The sequence below is a fragment of the Bos indicus x Bos taurus genome, chromosome 9 (assembly GCF_003369695.1).
Source record: "Bos indicus x Bos taurus breed Angus x Brahman F1 hybrid chromosome 9, Bos_hybrid_MaternalHap_v2.0, whole genome shotgun sequence".
Taxonomy (NCBI): domain Eukaryota; kingdom Metazoa; phylum Chordata; class Mammalia; order Artiodactyla; family Bovidae; genus Bos; species Bos indicus x Bos taurus.
Genome location: NC_040084.1, coordinates 95,890,326 through 95,909,008, shown reverse-complemented (window position 1 = coordinate 95,909,008; position 18,683 = coordinate 95,890,326). Strand labels below are relative to the sequence as shown.

Here is an 18,683-nt window from a genome sequence, read left to right as displayed (position 1 = left end):
ATTCATTAGGACCGATCAGGGTAGGCAGCGGGTCGTGGACCTATTTACTTTGCGGGAGTTTCGTGTCGTTTGGCCACCATTTGGTTACACACTGACTCAACCACGTGTGAAAGAAAAGAACCACCAGTGGAAATCAGCAAAGTGCTCTACATGTCACGCAGCTACCAGGACCCAAACGCCCTGCGGTGGGCCCGAAAGTGTGATCTTCCCTTTGGGTCTAGGAGGCACCTGGGTATCCACCTCACCTCGTTGTTCTGCAGCTAAGAGCTGGTGCTTGATTCATTAACTGATGAAGCACTCCCATGCTTTTCCCTTTTAGCCTCTAGGGTCTAACATGCTTCTTCTGCATATCACAGGGCTGTCGTGCACTGAAATATTCCATGATAAGCAGTTGGCAGGAGTTGGCACAACTTTCTATTGGGACCTGAATCCCAATAACACCTCAGCTGTATTATTTATGCTCGTGGCATGAGTGCTCGTGATTAGGGCCCTGGGGCTTGGTTTGGGATTAGATGGTGGGGGTATGTGGCGATGAGATGACCCCAGTTTCTGGGGAGCTTCGGAAGGCTTTCTATGCAAAGCTAACAGGAGCATGTGTTTCGGAAGCACGCCCTCTATGGGATGTTACAGGAACTGTGTCGGAGTTAAGTCCAGCGACATTTACCGGAATTCTCCGAAGGCTCCTCACGCTCCAGCCCAGGGGGCACGTCTAAAGTGGCTGGTCCTTTCATCCTGTATCCATCCTTCTGTTTCTCAGAAGCCCCGTGGCTCAGGGCACAGGGGTATATTTATGTTAAGTAACATCTGTTATGCAAGAGATCAAAAGCTAAGTAGCTTAAGATAAAGTATTCCATGATTATATTTTCCCTGTTTGCTCTCTTGCTTTTCAAAACTGCCATTCATAAAATCATACTCAGTTTATGAAAGGATTTTCTGGCTGTTTTGACTACAAGCTCTCCTCCTGCCATTGATTTATTTCTTGCTATTAGGAACATTCTGGACTTCACAGAAGCTGGCCCCAGTGGCCTGAGCAACTCATAGATTGGGGGCCCAGCAAGTATAGCTACACCAAGACTCAGACCCCTTGATCTGCACCCTGGTTCTCCACGGCCCTTCCATCCTGCCTGGCACAACACCCAGGCATTCAGTCCTGTGCCCTTTATCCTGACTTTTGCGCTGCAGTGCACACTTCATTAAAAAAAAAAAAAAAATTAGCTCTCTGGTTGTGCTTGGGTTTTTTTTTTTCCCTCATTTTAAGAGATCATTCTGGGGACCCAAAGCAAGAACATTAAAAATTTCGAATTCGATGATCAACACCAGCATGGTAGTGACATAATATGTCAAACTCCGGCTTATCCCACCATCCCCAGCCCTGAGACAAACACACACACACACATTCCTTCCTCTTATATAACTCACTGACCCAAAAGGAATCATTTGCAAAAGAAGGGTGTCTATCCAAAGAAAACATTAACTCTTTTGTGTAAGAACTCATCTCAACAAATTTATCCTCAAATATGTCTTTGGCAGAGTCGAATGAACTCATGAACATCTCACAGACCAAGATCTTGGAGGCTCAAGATCCCTGGGCATTTTCTCCATCACATCCAGTTCCCACCTAAGGAATTCAGGAGCACCGAGCAGACCTGCAAAGAGCCTGAGTCATGACCCCAGGGTTGATCATGACCCCGGGAAGCACACAGTAGGAGCACTCTCATCACCCATGCTGCAGGAGCTCATCTGACAAGGGGCTCCGTGGACTCCTTGGCTACTTGCAGGATTACAGGGTAAGAGACCTAATGATACTTTGTATAGGAGACCAAGGTCCAGGGAAAACGAAGCAGTAGCTCCAGGTCATACAAACCCATCTGGGACTAAGGTTCAGGATTTCTGACTTCCATCCAGTGCTCCTCATACTGCCCTACAAGGCTTCCCTTACTGCCTCTGATCCATCCTTTTAAAAGAAAATAGCTGCATTCGTCCATCCAGGTCATCCATGCATCTCTCCATCTAGCTATCTGACCGATCCACCCACCCTGGCACCCTTCCATCATTCACTTCTCCAATCCATTCATTTATTTATCCACCCATCCATCCGTCCTTGCATCCAGCCATCATCCATTTCTCCAATCCATCCATCCATCCTTGCATCCAGCCATCATCCATTTATCCAATCTATTCATTTATCCATCCATCCACTTTTCATCCATCTACCCATCCATCCATCCATCCATCCATCTTCCATCCATCCACTCATCCAGCATCCATTCATCCCTTATTGTCTGTATTTCCCACCTGCAGATTGACAGGAACTCTGAGCACTTGCCTTGGACTCACCTGTTATCGTATCCCCTGGGGCGGCTTTGTCCCAGTCCACAATGACAAATGAGTGGCAGCCTTCCACCGCGACCACGGTGATGTTGCGGGGGACGTGCTGAGGAGGCGTGTCACTCTTCTTCAGGTCATTTGGAATGATTTCATCCAGGCTGTCCACTTGGAAGTGATCCAGAGCGTCAGTCAGAGAGCACGGGGCGGACGGGTCTTTATTTAGGTACGTCACGTAAGGAGCTGGAAAAGAACAAAGATACCCAGTCGGGTTGCTTAAGGCTTTCTCTGAGGGCAGAAACATGATGTCTGCTCCATGGAGTAGACCCAACATTCAGTCTCTTTCTGCTAAACATCCAGGGTCATCAGCCCTGAGGCCAAACGCAAGCGCACATCCCTACCTCTCCTGATTGGATCCACATATTTATTATAGCTTTCAATCTGGTGGTTTCAAAAGATCCCATTGCCCCATCAACATCAATGCTCTCATAGTGTTTTTGAAACGGCTCCAAACGACAATTTAATGTCTAGTAGAATTCTGCGGCATTGTGCCATTCCTGTGCCCTTAAACTTGGAAAGGTGCAATTGAATCCAACTTGGAGTTCTCTCAACACATTTCATTCCCTAGACTGTCTTGGGACCAGGGGAAAAAAAAAAAAACCATACACCAGCCAAGATGTACAACCTTAGCCTCAGTCCAGGCTGGCCTCCCCTGGGACATCAGGGACTCACATAACCCCTTGCACCCATGTCTGCACAGGCTAGGCCTGAACAGCCGTCTACAACATTACCACTCAGGACGAAAATAGCAACTCACATTTATGGATAGCTTCAAGCTTTTCCTACACTCATGATCTCAGCAGATACAAGGGCCCCAGGATTAAGGCAGGATAAGAACTGATAACCCACACTCCAGTTGAACCTACCAGTGCTGAGAAAGAGCCCACAAGACTTATTACATACACGCTAGAATAGCCAAGGAATTGGATTTGGGCTTTATACATTCAAGACCCCCAAGTGCTCCCAAGTAACAGTTTCTAGAACTTTCTAAACATCCCACTGCATCTCCTCATACAGCTTCTCATTCCCAGGGGCTGTTAGAACTGAAAGCAATTTTTAAGCTCCTCTGTTTTCCAATAATCCATACAAAATTAGGCGTTTTGAGCTTGTGCATGGATCTGATCAGGAAGTTTGGGGGAGCTGTCTATTGTGCTTTATAAAGTTATAGGCATATGAAAACAGCCAGACAATAGTAAGCCTTTCAGCCTTTGAAAAGGTCTTCGGAACAGCTAATAATAGCGCTGAAAGCGTTTCAATTTCTGTCATGGAACCACAGAGAGAAAAGTCAGAACACTGAGTGAATTCAGCCAGGCTGCGGCATGCCATGGACCAGCATTACCACTGGCCTCAGGAATCCTCCTCCCAATTAAGATTCTTGTTCTTCAAGTGTGAGTAGTTCAGACACTCAATACTACATCTTGGCTGACAAGAGCTGTTCTTTGCTGATGGCAGAACATTTGTTTTGGAAACAGAAAAGTGTGATATTAGTTTAAGCTGTTGCCTGTCTCCACTCAGTAACAAATGATTTTTTTCCACTTAGTGATATGTTAATCTGTCTTATTAGCAAAGTTCATTAAGGGCATGGGAAAAGAAGGCTCCCAAAGGGAATGAAACACAGTTTAATGGCATAAAATTTCTTCCTGAAACTGTTTTAATAACTGAGAAAGAGGAATACGGTCAATTTCTAGATCGCAAGTCCTTGAGGCTAATGAAAACTATAGGAAAAAACCTCAAGGAAAACAGCTTCAGCTCTTTGAAACTGTAAGACATACTAGTAGCTCAACTCATCAAATTGCTCATCTTTTAGGGAGGAGTTAACAAACAACACTCAGGGGCTTCCCTGGCGGTCCAGTGGCTAGACGCCCCACTCCCAAAGCAGGGGACCTGGGTTTGATACCTGGTTGGGGTACTAGATCCCACATGCTACAGCTAAGACCCAGAGCAGCCTAAATAAATAAGTAAAACAAACAAACAAAAAACCAATGTGCAGGCAAGGCCTAATAAAAGTCTCATCTCAGAAAAGTTGGCTATAACAAAAGTCTTATAGTCCCTGGACTTGATGACTATTAAGTAGTTCTTACTCCTCATCTGCACAACACAGCGTCTCTAAACTCTGCTCCATCGGACACCACATGTTCTCCTGCGCGCCTGCTCCCCTGACTTCTGCAGAGAGCAAGTTCATGTTTAGAAAGCATCCCAAAAGGACTGACGCACTGACTCGCCCAAGTGGAAATGTCACCCTGGGAAAAACCTCTGCTCCAAACGAGCTGCCACAGCCAAGCCAAGAGATACGTTCTGCTCTTCTTCAAAGGATGAGAGCTAAAAACTCATGTTTCTCTGATTAAGGAACTTCTACTTACCAACAAAACGTTTCTTCCCAGCCAGATCGAATTCTTCTTCGGGGTAGGAACTGATGGAGCCTTCAGGCGGGATGACGGCGGGCGTGGTGGTGGTGGTGGTGGTGGTGGTGGTGGTGGTGGTGGTGGAGGGCTGGGTGGTAGGCGGCGGCCCCGAGGTCTCAACTTCATAATCTGAAATGATATGATGGTTTTGTAACTGGGCACATCCAGAAAAGGGGCACCTTAAGATTGAACGCAACACTAAAGTGTAAAGGCACACAAACAGACTCTAGAATTGGAGAAGGAAATGGCAACCCACTCCAGTGTTCTTGCCTGGAGAATTCCGTGCACAGAGGAGCCTGGTGGGCTGCTGTCCATGGGGTTACAAAGAGTCAGACACGACTGAAGCGACTTAGCGCAGCAGCAGACTCTAGAATAAACGCTATACCTGAACAGAATTTGTTGCTAACAAAACAATATCCCCCCACTGACCATTTTTCAGTCCTTAGGGAAAAGCAGCTGCAGATAGAAGAAAGGAAGGGAAAAAATGAAAAAGAAACACACATGACAAGAAAAATGAGATTTTTGGAATCAAAGCTGGATAGAACCTTAGAACTTACCCAGGTTAGCACGCTCCTGTTACTGGCCCCTGACCATTCTCTGCCTAAGTAATTTTCCCTTTTAAAGCCAGAAAAGTATCACACGAGAAAAGAAACCTGATTTTTTAAAAAATTTGTCACCTGCGTAGGGGTTATTTTCTGAGGGGGAGGTGGGACTAATCCTATTGAGAGAACTAATCCATTGACAAAAAAAAGAGAATTCTGCTCCCTTTTCAACAGCTCCAAATCACAGGGTTTTATTTCCAAAGGTGCTAAGAAAACTTCCTTTGCTTTCTCACATCTGCTATTTCTCTTTCAGGTCCGTTTTGTTTTGTTTTGAAAACTGGGGATTAAACAACTACACTGAAGCTCCTGACTGCATCAGAGGTGATGTTATTCCCACATTCGTGACTGAAGAGCCTTGAATCCACAACCAGCCAGCGGGCAGACTGAGCACATTAGTGAGGACTGACACCCCAGGTGCCAAAGGCCAGCACTGGGAAGGGGACAAGCTTTCTACGCAAATTTCCTTCAATTTCGGGGGCAATTTACAAAACACAAGAACAACCGCAGGGAGGTAAATATAATCACAGCAGTAATTACTATGAATGGAGTGACCAGACACCATGCAAAGCAAACCTCTTCTTCATCTTAGAAACTTCACTTTCACTTGAAAACATTCTGATTTTTTAAAAAATCAGCACATCTACCGCATTGCTTTTTGAATGTAATTAGAAAAGGAAAGGAAAGAGTGAGAGTGAGAAGAGCCAAGAGGGGAAGCTGGAACTCGGTTAAACTAAGTCGTTTTTATTAACGTGTATGGGTGGTGCGGGGGTGTTCAGACTGAAGTAACTCCAGAATTTCCAAAAGAAGGAGGACAAGGTTTGAGATGGGAAAGGGGGGCTCAGGGGTCTTGTCTGGAGGCTGCTTCTGTGTATCAAGCACACAGTTTTCCTCTGGATCAAATTTTTATGGGGCGAGGGGAGGTAACTTGGAAGGGGAGTACCACCACCCTTCTCTAAGTGTTGCCCTCCAGCCCTAAGTTCTGAGGGAAACAGGAATTGAGACTATCTACTTAGCCCACTTCAGCCTTCCCAGGTGGCTCAGTAGTAATGAATCTGCCTGCCAAGCCAGAAGTCACAGGAGACACGGGTTCAATCCCTGGGTGGAGAAGATCCCTGGGTGGAGAAGATCCCCGGGAGAAAGGAATGGCTACCCACTCCGGTATTCTTGCCTGGAGAATTCCATGGACAGAGGAGCCTGGTGGGCTAACAATCCATGGGGTCTCAAAGAGCCAGACATGACTGAGCGACTGTGCACGCACTTAGTAACGAACATCAGATTCTCTAATCAGAAAATACCCCCAATCATGTGCTTGGAATCAATCGTACCTTCATCATAGATGACGTACGCCTCTTCCGTGGGCACTGCCGTGTCGGTCTCCAGCCCTGAGAACTCATCTAGGAAAGAGAAGGCAAGGGCAGTCAGCAAATGCCCCGGGCTCTCTTCTCAGAATGGCGCCAAGGGCACGGGAATCCAGCCCCGTGCTGCTGGCTTCCGGGGGGATAAGCCTCCCCTGCCACGGCCGCCTCGGCTTCCTCAGGAGGAAGAGCCTCAGAACGTGGAGGGCTCCATACGAACGGAGAGTTTCTCTCCTTTGCGCTCGGGGGGTGCACTGGAAAAGACACCTCCCCAGCGCTCCCGACCCTCCAGCAGAGGGCGCTCTTCCCGACTTGTGAGGGGAGGAAGGCGGAGGGGGAAGGAGGAGAGAGGGGGATGGAGAGGGGGAAGGGGGCAGGCGTGAGAACAGACATTCTCGGAGGGCAGGGAACCCCTTTGTTCATGGCCTTTGGTGGCTCAGACAGTAGAGAATCTGCCAGGAAGGCGGGAGACCCAGGTTCGATCCCAGGGTCGGAAAGAACCCCTGGAGAAGGGAATGGCTACCCACTCCAGTATTCTCGCCTGCTGGTGCTGCTGCTGCCGCTAAGACGCTTCAGTCGTGTCTGACTCTGTGCAACCCCATAGACGGCAGCCCACCAGGTTCCCCCGTCCCTGGGATTCTCCAGGAAAGAACACTGGAGTGGGTTGCCATTTCCTTCTCCAATGCAGGAAAGTGAAAAGTGAAAGTGAAGTCGCTCAGTCGTGTCCGACTCTTAGCGACCCCATGGACTGCAGCCTCACTCCATGGGATTTTCCAGGCAAGAGTACTGGAGTGGGGTGCCACTGCCTTCTCCATTTTCTCGCCTGGAGAACTCCATGGACAGAGGAGCCTGAAGAGCTGCAAATCCATGGGGTGGCAAAGAGTCAGACACAACTGAGCCAGTCACACTTTGATTTTTCACTCATTCCCTCCATCCCCTGGTCTTGCCGCTCACATGATCCAGGTGCCCTCCTGCCTCTCTGTTCTATTCTGGCTTCACTGCTCCCTCTAAGCTTCCATCCCCTCTCAGTGACTCGGGAGATAAATCTGTAATGATTAGAACTTCTTAACTTGCCTATGAAGTTTGGAAATAATATCCTAATGATTACAAACATCTCTTTACAAACAAGTTGTATTTTACTTATAAAGCCACTAGATCTGCTATGACTACAAAATTATCCTATACATGCAATCCGTAGACTTTTATATGTGATTTTTTTTAATCTACCAGGAAGCCCTAATTATAAGAACCATTGTTCAAATGACTATTATTAATGGCTTCCCAGGTGGCTCAATGGGAAGCCCCGGTGGTTCAGCAGTAAAGACTCCACCTGCAGTTCAGGGGCCGCAGGAGATGTGGATTTGATCCCTGAGTCAGGAAGATCTCCGGAAGGAAGAAATGGCATCTCACTCCAGTATTCTTGCCTAAGAAGCCACATAGAAAGAGGAGCCTGGAGGGTTACAGTCCATGAAGTGAAGTGAAAGTTGCTCAGTCGTGTCCGACTCTTTGCCACCCCATGGACTATACAGTCCATGGAATTCTCCAGGCCAGAATATTGGAGTGGGTAGCCATTCCCTTCTCCAGGGGATCTTCCCGACCCAGGGATTGAACCCAGGTCTCCCGCATAGCAGGCAGAGTCTTTACCAGCTGAACCATCAGGGAAGCCCAAGAATACTGGAGTGGTTAGCCTATCCCTAGGAGAAGGCAATGGCACCCCACTCCAGTACTCTTGCCTGGCAAATCCCATGGACAGAGGAGCCTGGTAGGCTGCAGTCCATGGGGTCGCTAAGAGTCGGACACAACTGAGCGACTTCACTTTCACTTTTCACTTTCATGCATTGGAGAAGGAGATGGCAACCCACTCCAGTGTTCTTGCCTGGAGAATCCCAGGGACGGTGGAGCCTAATGGGCTGCCGTCTATGGGGTTGCACAGAGTCAGATACAACTGAAGCGACTTAGCAGCAGTAGCCTATCCCTTCTCCAGCAGATCTTCCTGACCCAGGAATCGAACCTGGATCCCCTGCACTGCAGGTGGATTCTTTACCAGCTGAGCTACTAGGGAAGATCTTACAGTCCATAGGGGTCGCAAAAGAGTCGAACACGACTTAGTGACTAAAAACAACAAAACTGATAAGAGCATGGATGAAAACTTGGTTCAAAAAAGTGAGTGATTGAAGCAAAAACAATTTTTTGCCTCCACAAGCTGAGTACTGCTTTCAGCAGAAGCTGTTTTGGGAAGATGGGAGGAAATCCATACATGACTTCTCTGGGGGAGGAAGACAGATGCAGCTAAAAAAGAAGATCCTTTCTCTGCAGTTGGTGAAATATTGAGGCAAAAGATTTCCTAACTCAAAAAAAAAAAGTTCAGAAGAATTCCTTCACTTCCTTTGACCTGAAGCCATAGCAAATTATACAGAACTCTCAATCCAAGGCACACTTAAGAGGCAGAGAGGGTGAGTGAGGAGACAGGAAGCAGGAAGTGGGGTGCATCACATGCCTTTAGGGCATCGGGCACTGTTGGGTATATATTGAGTCAATCCTCACATAAATCTCCAGATACGTGGGGTTGATTACACCCACTTCTCAGCCAAGGACACCAAGGATTTATAACATGCCTGGAGTCTCACAGCTGGTAAAGGACAAAGAGCTAAAACAGAACTGAACTGCAAGGCCTTGGCTCCAAAGACTTTATGCTTCATCAAACTGCCTCCACTGTTTAAAAGTTGGACGAACCAGTCTTTTTGCTTGTAAACCTTTGGGCGCTTCACTAGAATCATCATTCTGCAGCATAATGAAGGGGGAATTGAACTAGAAAAGTATATAAACCTCCTTCACTAAAAAATTACAAGCACCAATTTTGAATTTTGTTTATGGTTAGGAAATAACTGATCATTCCCCTGAAATAGTCCAATAGAATCCTTCTATTAGGCTTTTTTGAGCCTACTTCGAATAACTTCATGAATGTGGTGCTGCCAGAACAACTCCACCAGCGGAGGACAGTGGCGACCTCGCCTCGCCTGTCCAGCCCCTCTGGGATCGTAGTGAAAAGCCCTGTAGACACCGGAGGCCCATGAGATGCATCCCACCTGCCTCACCATGGAGGTGGTGATGCTGGATGTGTTCTGACATGGCCAGCAAATGTCATCAAAGAGAGGCTGTAAGAGATCCACCCTTCAGGATGTGCATTTTGAGAAAAATGACTAGACAAGATTTTTTTTTCAGTTCATTCCAATGTCAATATGCCTGAATCCAAGAGGAATTACTTCTGGGCTGGTTTAAATCAGAGTTTTCAAGTTCACACCACCTAACATTTGGGGTTATCTTGCTGTTGTTTTCCATGACACCATTTTCTTTCCTTTATTAACTTTCAGGAACGTAGTCCTCTTGTGGCTTATTATCAGCTCAGAGTCATTTCATTTCATTATTATTTTTGGTTAGGTCAGAATGAATAAATGGTACAATTGCTGCAGCCCAGAGTGAATGAGAAAGAGGCGAGTCTAGGGTCTCCTCCATGGATTCCTGATACCAAGTACAGTTCCTTAAGGAGCTGAAGCACTCTCGTCCAGCACCAGATCACAGAAACCACGCCCTTCACCTGTGAACTTGGATCACTTCTTGAGACGAGTGACAGTTAAGTCTTCTGGCAAAAGTAAACACCCTACTGAGTGATTTAGTGCTCCTTTTTTTTGTTTTAAAACCAAATAAAGTCAGAGATAATTTTTCTAAAATAGCACCATCTTGATTCCAAGTCAAAGAAACTTCCAGCTGTAATGAAACAGATTTACTTTTTTTTTTTTTTGAAAAGCTGACCCTCAGAATTTGCCCCACCTGAATGCCAATTTGGAGTATCTGGAGCCACATATAACTGGATGTTTTTAAGCCAACCCAAAATCCATGTCAGAAGCTTCCACCTCTTCACATAAAAGTAGCAGCCGGCCACCAACCACGTGCTACAGTTTATATATGTATGTTTTTTCAGTGGTTTTATCCAAACGGTTGTGAAATTTAAAAAAGAAAGTGCAAAATGTTTGGGTCTTAGTTCCAGAGATACATTAAAAAAAAAAAAAAACTGTTAAAGTAGATTCTCATTAAAACTTTGGAGAGAAGGTAAATTACAGTCATTTGAAACCCAAGGATATTTGCAAATTATTTCATTGGTCCAGCTCAAGTGAACTTTCAATTATTCTCTTTGTATTTTCTGTCTTGCAAGTGAGCTGTGGCAGGAGAGAACTGTTTTCCGTAATGACTGATGTTCTTCTAAAGATGCCCCCAGGTCATGTTACAAATTGTTGAAGATGTTCAGCTGGCTCATAACATTTCCAAACACACACGATACCATCAGATCCACTGTCAAAACGGAACCTGAAAAACAAGCATCAGTGGTAAAAAGACTTCTCAAAAGACTCTAACTTCTCCGTTAGAAAACGGAGCATGCCTATGGCTTAGGGTATGGTATAGATACCCAAAGATACATAATTGGGTACCACAAGCAATTGGGTACCACAATCTGAGATGAAGCAGAGGATGCTGTCTCTACTGCAAGGAGTTTATGACTTAATAGAGAAGTCATAGCAAGCAAAAAATTGTGCATGTGTGTGTGTATGTAAAGAGAGAAAGGGTGTCAATACACTAGAAACAAACATATAATATGCATCTATGCATACAGGAATATGTATAACTATGATGTCTAGAAAAAGATGCTTAAATTACTGAATAATTTAATGACACAAGGTTATTCCCAGAACACTGTTAAAGCAGTGTTTTCAGTGAAAAGAGGGTACTGACATAACCAGGAGAGTAAAGACTAAGATATTTGAAAAGACGACTTTTAAAATTGGAGGGCTAGAAACCTAAAAGCTCATCGACAGAGGAATAGATAAAAAAAGATATGGTATATATATATATATATATATATATATATATGTATATATGTATGAATATTACTCAGGCATTAAAAAAAATGAAATCCTGCAGTTTGCAGCAACATCAATAGACCTGGAGAGTGTCATACCCAGTGAAGTCAGTCAGACAGAGAAGGAGAAACCCTGTATGACATCCCTTATATGTGGGATCTAAAAAGAAATGATACAGATGAACTTACAAATGATTCAAAGGAAAATGAACTCATGGCTGCCAGGGGTGGTGGGCTGGGAAGGGAAGGGATAGTCAGGGAGTTTGGGATGGTTATGTACACACTGCTATAGTTATTAATACAATGGATAACCAGCAAGGACTTATTGTACAGCACATGGGACTCTGCTCAATGTTATGTGCCAGCCTGCGTGGGAGGGGGTTTTGGGGGAGTATGGACACATGTACATGTATGGCTGAGTCCCTTCGCTGATTGCCTGAAATTACCACAACATTGTTAACTGGCTATATTCCAATATAAAATAAAAGTTAAAAAAAATTTGGAGGGCTAAAAACAAAATGTTAGGATTTTGCCAACAGAAGGTAATGACAAATGGTTGGCTAGCTGGGGGCTGAGGAGGGGAGTCTCAGAAGGGCAGGTATTCTCACAGTGATCACAGCAGAGGGTCTAAGTCAGCATTCTTGTAACAATTTCAGGTGAGTAGGCTGCAAAGTGCCATGGCCAAAATGCACTTGGTAAAAAGCACATGTGTGTACACATGGAACCCCAGCACCTGTGAGTGTACATTGTAGACCGAAGCACAGTGTCCCTCGATGTACACAGGTAATTGGCCCAGAGGCCCCTGTGAATTGGCCCAGAAGCCCCTGTGAATACCAAAATCCATGGATGCTCAAGTCCCTCCTATAAAATAGTGTAGAACAAGGAATCCAAGCTGTGATGGCTAGAATGAAAAAAACAGATAATAACAAGTGCTGGTGAAGATGGAGAGGAACCGGATGCCTCATACGTTTCCGGCGGGGAATGAAAATAGTGCAGCTGCTATGGACAACAGTTTGGTGCTTCCTCAAAAAGTTAAACATAAAGCAAACATCGTATATTAGCACATACATATGAAATCTAGAAAAATGGTATTGATGAACCCACGTGCAGGACAGGAGCAGAGACACAGACATAGAGAACAGACTTACGGACACAGCAGGGGAAGGAGTGGGTGGGATGAATTGAGAGAGTAGCATGGAAACGCATTCATTATCTTATGTAAAACAGATAGCTAGTGGGAAGCTGCTGCATTATACAGGGAGCTCCACTTGGGATTCTGTGATAACCCAGTGAGGCAGGATGGGGTGGGAGGTGGGGCGGAGGGCTCAAAAGGGAGAGGACATATGTATGATTCACACTGTTGTGTGGCAGAAACCAATACAACATTGTAAAGCAATTATCCTCCCATTAAAATTTTTAAAAAGTAGTAGGGAAAAAATTTAAACAAAGAGTTACCAACCAACAAAACAACTCTACAGAAGAGAATTAAAAACAGATATTCAAAAGAAAAAAACATGTACACAAATGTTCACAGCAGCATTATTCATAATAGACAAAAGGCAGAAACAACCCAAATGTCCATCAACTGATAAATGGATAAAATGTGGTCTTTCCACACAATGGAGTATTAGTCAGCAATAAAAAGAAAGAAGTACAGATAACTTGAAAACAAATTATGCTAAGTGAAAGAAGCCAGACACAAAACGACACATTTCACATGGGATTCCATTTACACAAAATGTCCAGAACAGACAGATCGAGAGATAGAAAGGAGACAAGCAGCTCCTGGAGCTGGGAGGGGCAAGGATGGGGAGTGACTACTAATGCGTGTAAGGTTTGTTCGGGGGGTGATGAAAATATTCTGGGACTTGATAACGGTGACAGTCACACAACTCTACAAATATGCTAAAGTCTTTAAAACTTTAAAAGGGTGAACTTTATGGCATGTGATTTTTATGTCAGGAAAGCTATTGTTAAAGATGTTTTTTCATAAATAGAAACAACTATGATTAGAAATAATATTAGGAAGAAAATATTTAATGAAATTGTTAGTGGAGCAGCAGAAATGAAAAAGGAATAAGCCACAGTGAAGTATTTTTAAATAATAAAATATAGACATACAATTAAGATATATTACTCTCCCCAAATTTAACTTTTTCCAAGACTTTGTCCTTATTTTCAAAATGCTGTCTAGAGGTAAACTATTACTAACCCTTAGACACTAATTTGGCTTAGGCTAGGCTATTAGACAATTGTACAGGAGTAAAGTAAAAAATATACATCTCTATCAAGATTTGCAAAGAAAAGAAGAACAAAAATATCAAGAATCTGACTTTCATGGCAACTAAAAGTCCAAAATTACAAAGTAAATGAAAAGAAATGAAAAGACCTACATAAAAGCTAAAAGAAAATGTAAAATATTAATAATAATAGCAGTAGTAATTAGAACAAAATCCAAACAGCCACTCTTCTGTTTATAACCTATTAGTAAAGAAATATCTGTTCTAATCATACTTCAATTAAATAATAGCCACACCAGTGTATGCTGAAGAAGTCAAGGAAAGTACAAGATACCTTCATACCAGAAACCCAAAGGAAAATTCAAATTTGTACTCACTTTTAATTGGTGGTGTGAGAATTTTCTTCCTGATTGTCCTCTTCTTCTATGTGCCTGTTCTTCGGTGTGAATTTTTCAGATACATCAGATGTTCCTGTTCATTTGGAACTTTTTCGTGGAAAGACTAATTTCAAACAGAATTCTCAATCTGGAGACAGCATTCACGTTCAGATTGAATGACGGTGTGCTACGAATTCAGGGCACGCACATGATTCCTGAAATGAAGGCTCTTCACTCTGCACTAGCTTAAAAAGACAGAAGCTTTACAGCCTGCATGGCAATTCATTTCAACCTCTGGAAAGTGAAGTCGCTCAGTCGTGTCTGACTCTTTGTGACCCCATGGACTGTAGCCTATCAGGCTCCTCCGTCCATGGGATTTTCCAGGCAAGAGTGCTAGAGTGGATTGCCATTTCTTTCTCCAGGGGACCTTCCCGACCCAGGAATCGAACCCGGGTCTCCCACATCGCAAGCTGATGCTTTACCATCTGAGCCACCAGGGAAGACCTGCCTTCTGAAGCCTGAGGCAAATACAGATGACCTCCCCCAAGCAGCGCGAACAGGGACAAGCAGAGAAGATGATGGCATCTCGGCTCCACCGTGACTTGGCCCAAAGCGCCCCCAGGTTCCGTTCCTTAGGGGAGCAATGGGGGGGGCGCGTGGTTCTCAGTAAGAAGACACAGCAGGGGCACAGGACAGCTGGGACTGGGTGTCCCAGATCAGGAAAGGGCTCAGTCTTAGCCAGTGGACAGCCCTGCTCCCATGAGAGCCAAGTCATGTAAGCATAAGCATTTTTCAAAGGCAAAGAAGTGAAAGTGTTAGTTGTTCAGTTATGTCTGACTCTTTGCAATCCCATGGACGTAGCCCACCAGGCTCCTCTGTCCATGGAATTCTCCAGGCAAGAATACTGGAGTAGGTTGCCATTGCCATCTCCAGGGGATCTTCCTGACCCAGGGATCAAACCCGGGTCTCCTGCACTGCAGGCAGATTCTTTACCGTCTGAGGGATTGCTGTTCAAACATGCTTGGGAAATACTACTATTCTTGGAAATTCACAGTGAGACTATTCAGTGGTAAGAGTCCAACAGTCAGAAATTCCTTTAACTTTGTCTGAATCACATAGCTAATTACAGAACCTTTTTTTTATATTATTATTATAACAAGTACTAATCTACTAATAGAAATGGCAACCCACCCCAGTATTCTTGCCTGGGGAATCCCATGGACAGAGGAGCCTGGTGGGCTACAGACCATAGGGTCACAAAGAGTCAGATATGACTGAAGCAACTTGGCACGCACACACGATCTACTAATATCCAGTGGAATACACTTTGGGAAATGCTGGTCCAAACTAACAGTGTCTCATGTTTCAGACAAATTTTTGACTCGGGTGGGGACAAGGGTTGCCAGATAAAACAGAGGAAGTCCACTTAGACCTGAAGTTGTGCGCCTCACTCACCACACCCGGCAGGCTCTGCAACACCCCCTTCTGAAATGCCACTTTACGACCTGAGTTATCAACAGAACGAAGACAGTTACCTTCCTCAGGGTAGCACTCCGGGACCCCACGTGAGCCCATTATGAGGTTGCCATCTTTGTCATGCCGTTCCAGGGTCCCGGGGGGACAGGTGGGGATAGGGGTTGTGGGCTCCGGGGTGGTGGTGGTGGTTCTCCGGGTCGTGGTTCGGGTGGTCGTTGGGCGAGTGGTGGTGGTGGTGGGCCGAGGGGTCGTGGTGGGCCGAGGGGTCGTGGTGGTGGGTCTCGTGGTTGTGATGGGGGCGCGGGTGGTTGTTTTGATGACCTCCAAGCCCACCAGGGGCTTGCCTCCAAGACTCAAAATGGGCTTATCCTGGGCACTGGCCAAGGGTTTGGAATGGCGCCCCTGTCCGAAGAGCGGAAGGCCGTCGGGGCTCACCACGGGAGTCCCTCCCAGATCTGAAACAAAAGCAAATAAAAGCTGTGCAGCCAGGTGAAACAATCCAGGGAAGTAAAAAGCAAGTGGAAAGTATCTTCTCAATGTCTTATATTCTATAATCAATAAAAGGCAAAGAAATAATGAAAAGGATACCAGCTGAGGTCACAGTACCTGCTACTATCCAGAAACTTCTGGGCCTTTTATATTGTCCATTACTCTGCACTAGCTTATAAAAGTATATAAATACCGCATTACCTGCAATAACTCTAAGTCTCTAGGAAGGAAAGTGATTCTTTCCCTGTGCTTACTCCTACCACTACGGACTTAAGTGTTACTTTGGACCAGTGATAGCAAAGTTATTCTGCAAAGAGCCAGAGAGTAAATATTTTAAGCTTTGTGTTGCCACTATTCAACTCTGCCACTGCATAACAAAAAACATAGACAGTAAACCAAGAAACGCATGTTTCTGAGTTCCAAGAAACCTTCGTGTATGGAGAGTGAACTATGAATGTAATATAATCTTCACATGTCACAAATATTATTCTGTGATTTTTTTGGCAGTCATTTAAAAACATAAAAGCTATTCTGAGCTCACAGGCTATACAAAAACAGGCAGCAGGCAGGGTTTGGCTTTAGAAGTGGTGTTGCTGAGGTCTGCTCTGGACTGCCCAATCCCAAGAATGAAGTCAAGAGTCACCTCCTCTAGACGGTGGAGTCTGTAGGAAGATAGCTGGATCAGGGAAGAAGCTAAGCTCCACCCCTTCCAAGGCACCTCATCTCCACGAGGTTAATGAAACTGGACCAAGGGCCCCCATTAAAAATGAGGAAAAGGAGGAAGAGAGAAGTTGTTACGCTTCAGATGACTCAGGGCACTTTTGTTCCATGAGGACCATTCTCACTTACCCACAATGGTTCGACCATCTCCGCCTAGTTTAATCCGGAGAGGATTTCCTTGTGAATCTTGTAGGTACCTTCCTTCTGCATTTAATACTAACCCACGATCAAGGTCCACGACCTAAATCCATGACACAGATTAAAGGATATATTGAACATTTCAAAATACACATTAATCCAACTACATGAATATAGACAAATAGGAAACACTATTTTTGTCAGCATCATTCATAAGGTATAATAGGAACGAAGTACAAAACAGTCATATTTCATAATTGTTTATCCATATAACAATTGTTTCAAGTTTTCTCAAATATTCAAAAGATGTTCAAAATACATTTACCATTGAGTATGTTGTATGTCAAAAGCAGGAAACGACCTAGGTGTTTATCAATGGAGAAAAGAGATTAAATAAATCATGTCCCATCCATACAGTGAAATACTGTGAAGCCAGTGAAAGGGATTTGGAAATTCTGAATTTATCATGAGATATACTGATGCAGACTTAGATTAAAGGACTGATTATTTTGCAAAATGAAGTATATTCACTTGTATATATAAGCTTAAAAGTGTAAAGAGAAAATTCTGGACAGATATATCCCAAACTATTAATAGTGGTTGTTTCTGAGAAGTGATCTGGGATGGCTATTATCTTTTTATATATTTCTGAATTGTTTTAATTTCTTGCCATGAACACAACAGGTTTCCATTTTGCTGTGTGTTAAAAATCAAAGTTGTTATATCAAAACCAGTTTCATTTGTAATTAGCCTAATATAGCACACATGAAAAAAATTTCATGTTCTAAGGAATTATACAACTTGGACAAAAAGTATTATTATCTCTGTTAAGAAACAACTCATGTGCCACACTGATGATTCTCAGAATATGGTCCTGGACCAGCTTCTCCAACCTCGCCTGGAAATTTGTCAGATATGAGAATTACCTGGCCTGAACCAAACCATATTGACAAGCCCTCAGGGAGTCTGATGTCCATCAGTGTTTGAAAACCATGACTTTGAACAATCAAGTCACTGGAGGAACCCCTGCAAGCAGGCCACTTGTAGGGAACTATCTCAGTAATTAAAATAAAACTTACATAAATAAACCCTACTTGCAAAATCTACTCCATACCATTTCAATTCAAAATTGTTTACAATGACACTTTGCTTTCATATGTATTCTTCCTTCTATAAATTTCTGTTCCTTTGAGAAATGACAAAATGTATCTTGAGGCCACCTCTGACTGAAAATTCTTTGAAGTTCATCAATATGTTTTCCTAAATCTTACTAATATATATATAAGTGAGAAATTTTGATTGGGAATTCTACTATGAATAATTATTTGATTCTCTGAAAAAATATTTTAAATCTCTGAACATTCTAAGTGTTCTGTCCATCACCCTCAACCCACCAAAAACTCCTAAACATTTACCTTAACCCCAGGAAGTTAAAGTCATTTAGCTTAAACATACATAAAGTACTAATACTTTTTTTTTACTTCAGTCAAACAAAAATTGTTGGAAGATTTAAAAGGTGATCTGATAAAAGCTGCCTATTTGATCTGGAGATTTTTGTTTTGGTTCAGTTGTTTTTATCCTGCTTCC

At 43.9% G+C, this 18,683-nt stretch overlaps 1 protein-coding gene across 2 annotated transcripts in view; it reads right to left on the bottom strand.

Annotated features, from left to right (window-relative positions):
• FNDC1 (fibronectin type III domain containing 1) overlaps positions 1 to 18,683 on the bottom strand; it is a 111,325-nt gene that overhangs the window by 19,231 nt on the left and 73,411 nt on the right. For both annotated transcript variants that reach the window (XM_027551960.1, XM_027551961.1), the window contains 5 exons: positions 17,088 to 17,199; positions 15,809 to 16,204; positions 6,715 to 6,783; positions 4,746 to 4,916; positions 2,338 to 2,568 (listed from right to left, as the gene is read on the bottom strand). In XM_027551960.1, the coding sequence (XP_027407761.1) occupies positions 2,338 to 2,568; positions 4,746 to 4,916; positions 6,715 to 6,783; positions 15,809 to 16,204; positions 17,088 to 17,199 (979 nt within the window). The remainder of the gene's footprint in view (positions 1 to 2,337; positions 2,569 to 4,745; positions 4,917 to 6,714; positions 6,784 to 15,808; positions 16,205 to 17,087; positions 17,200 to 18,683) is intronic.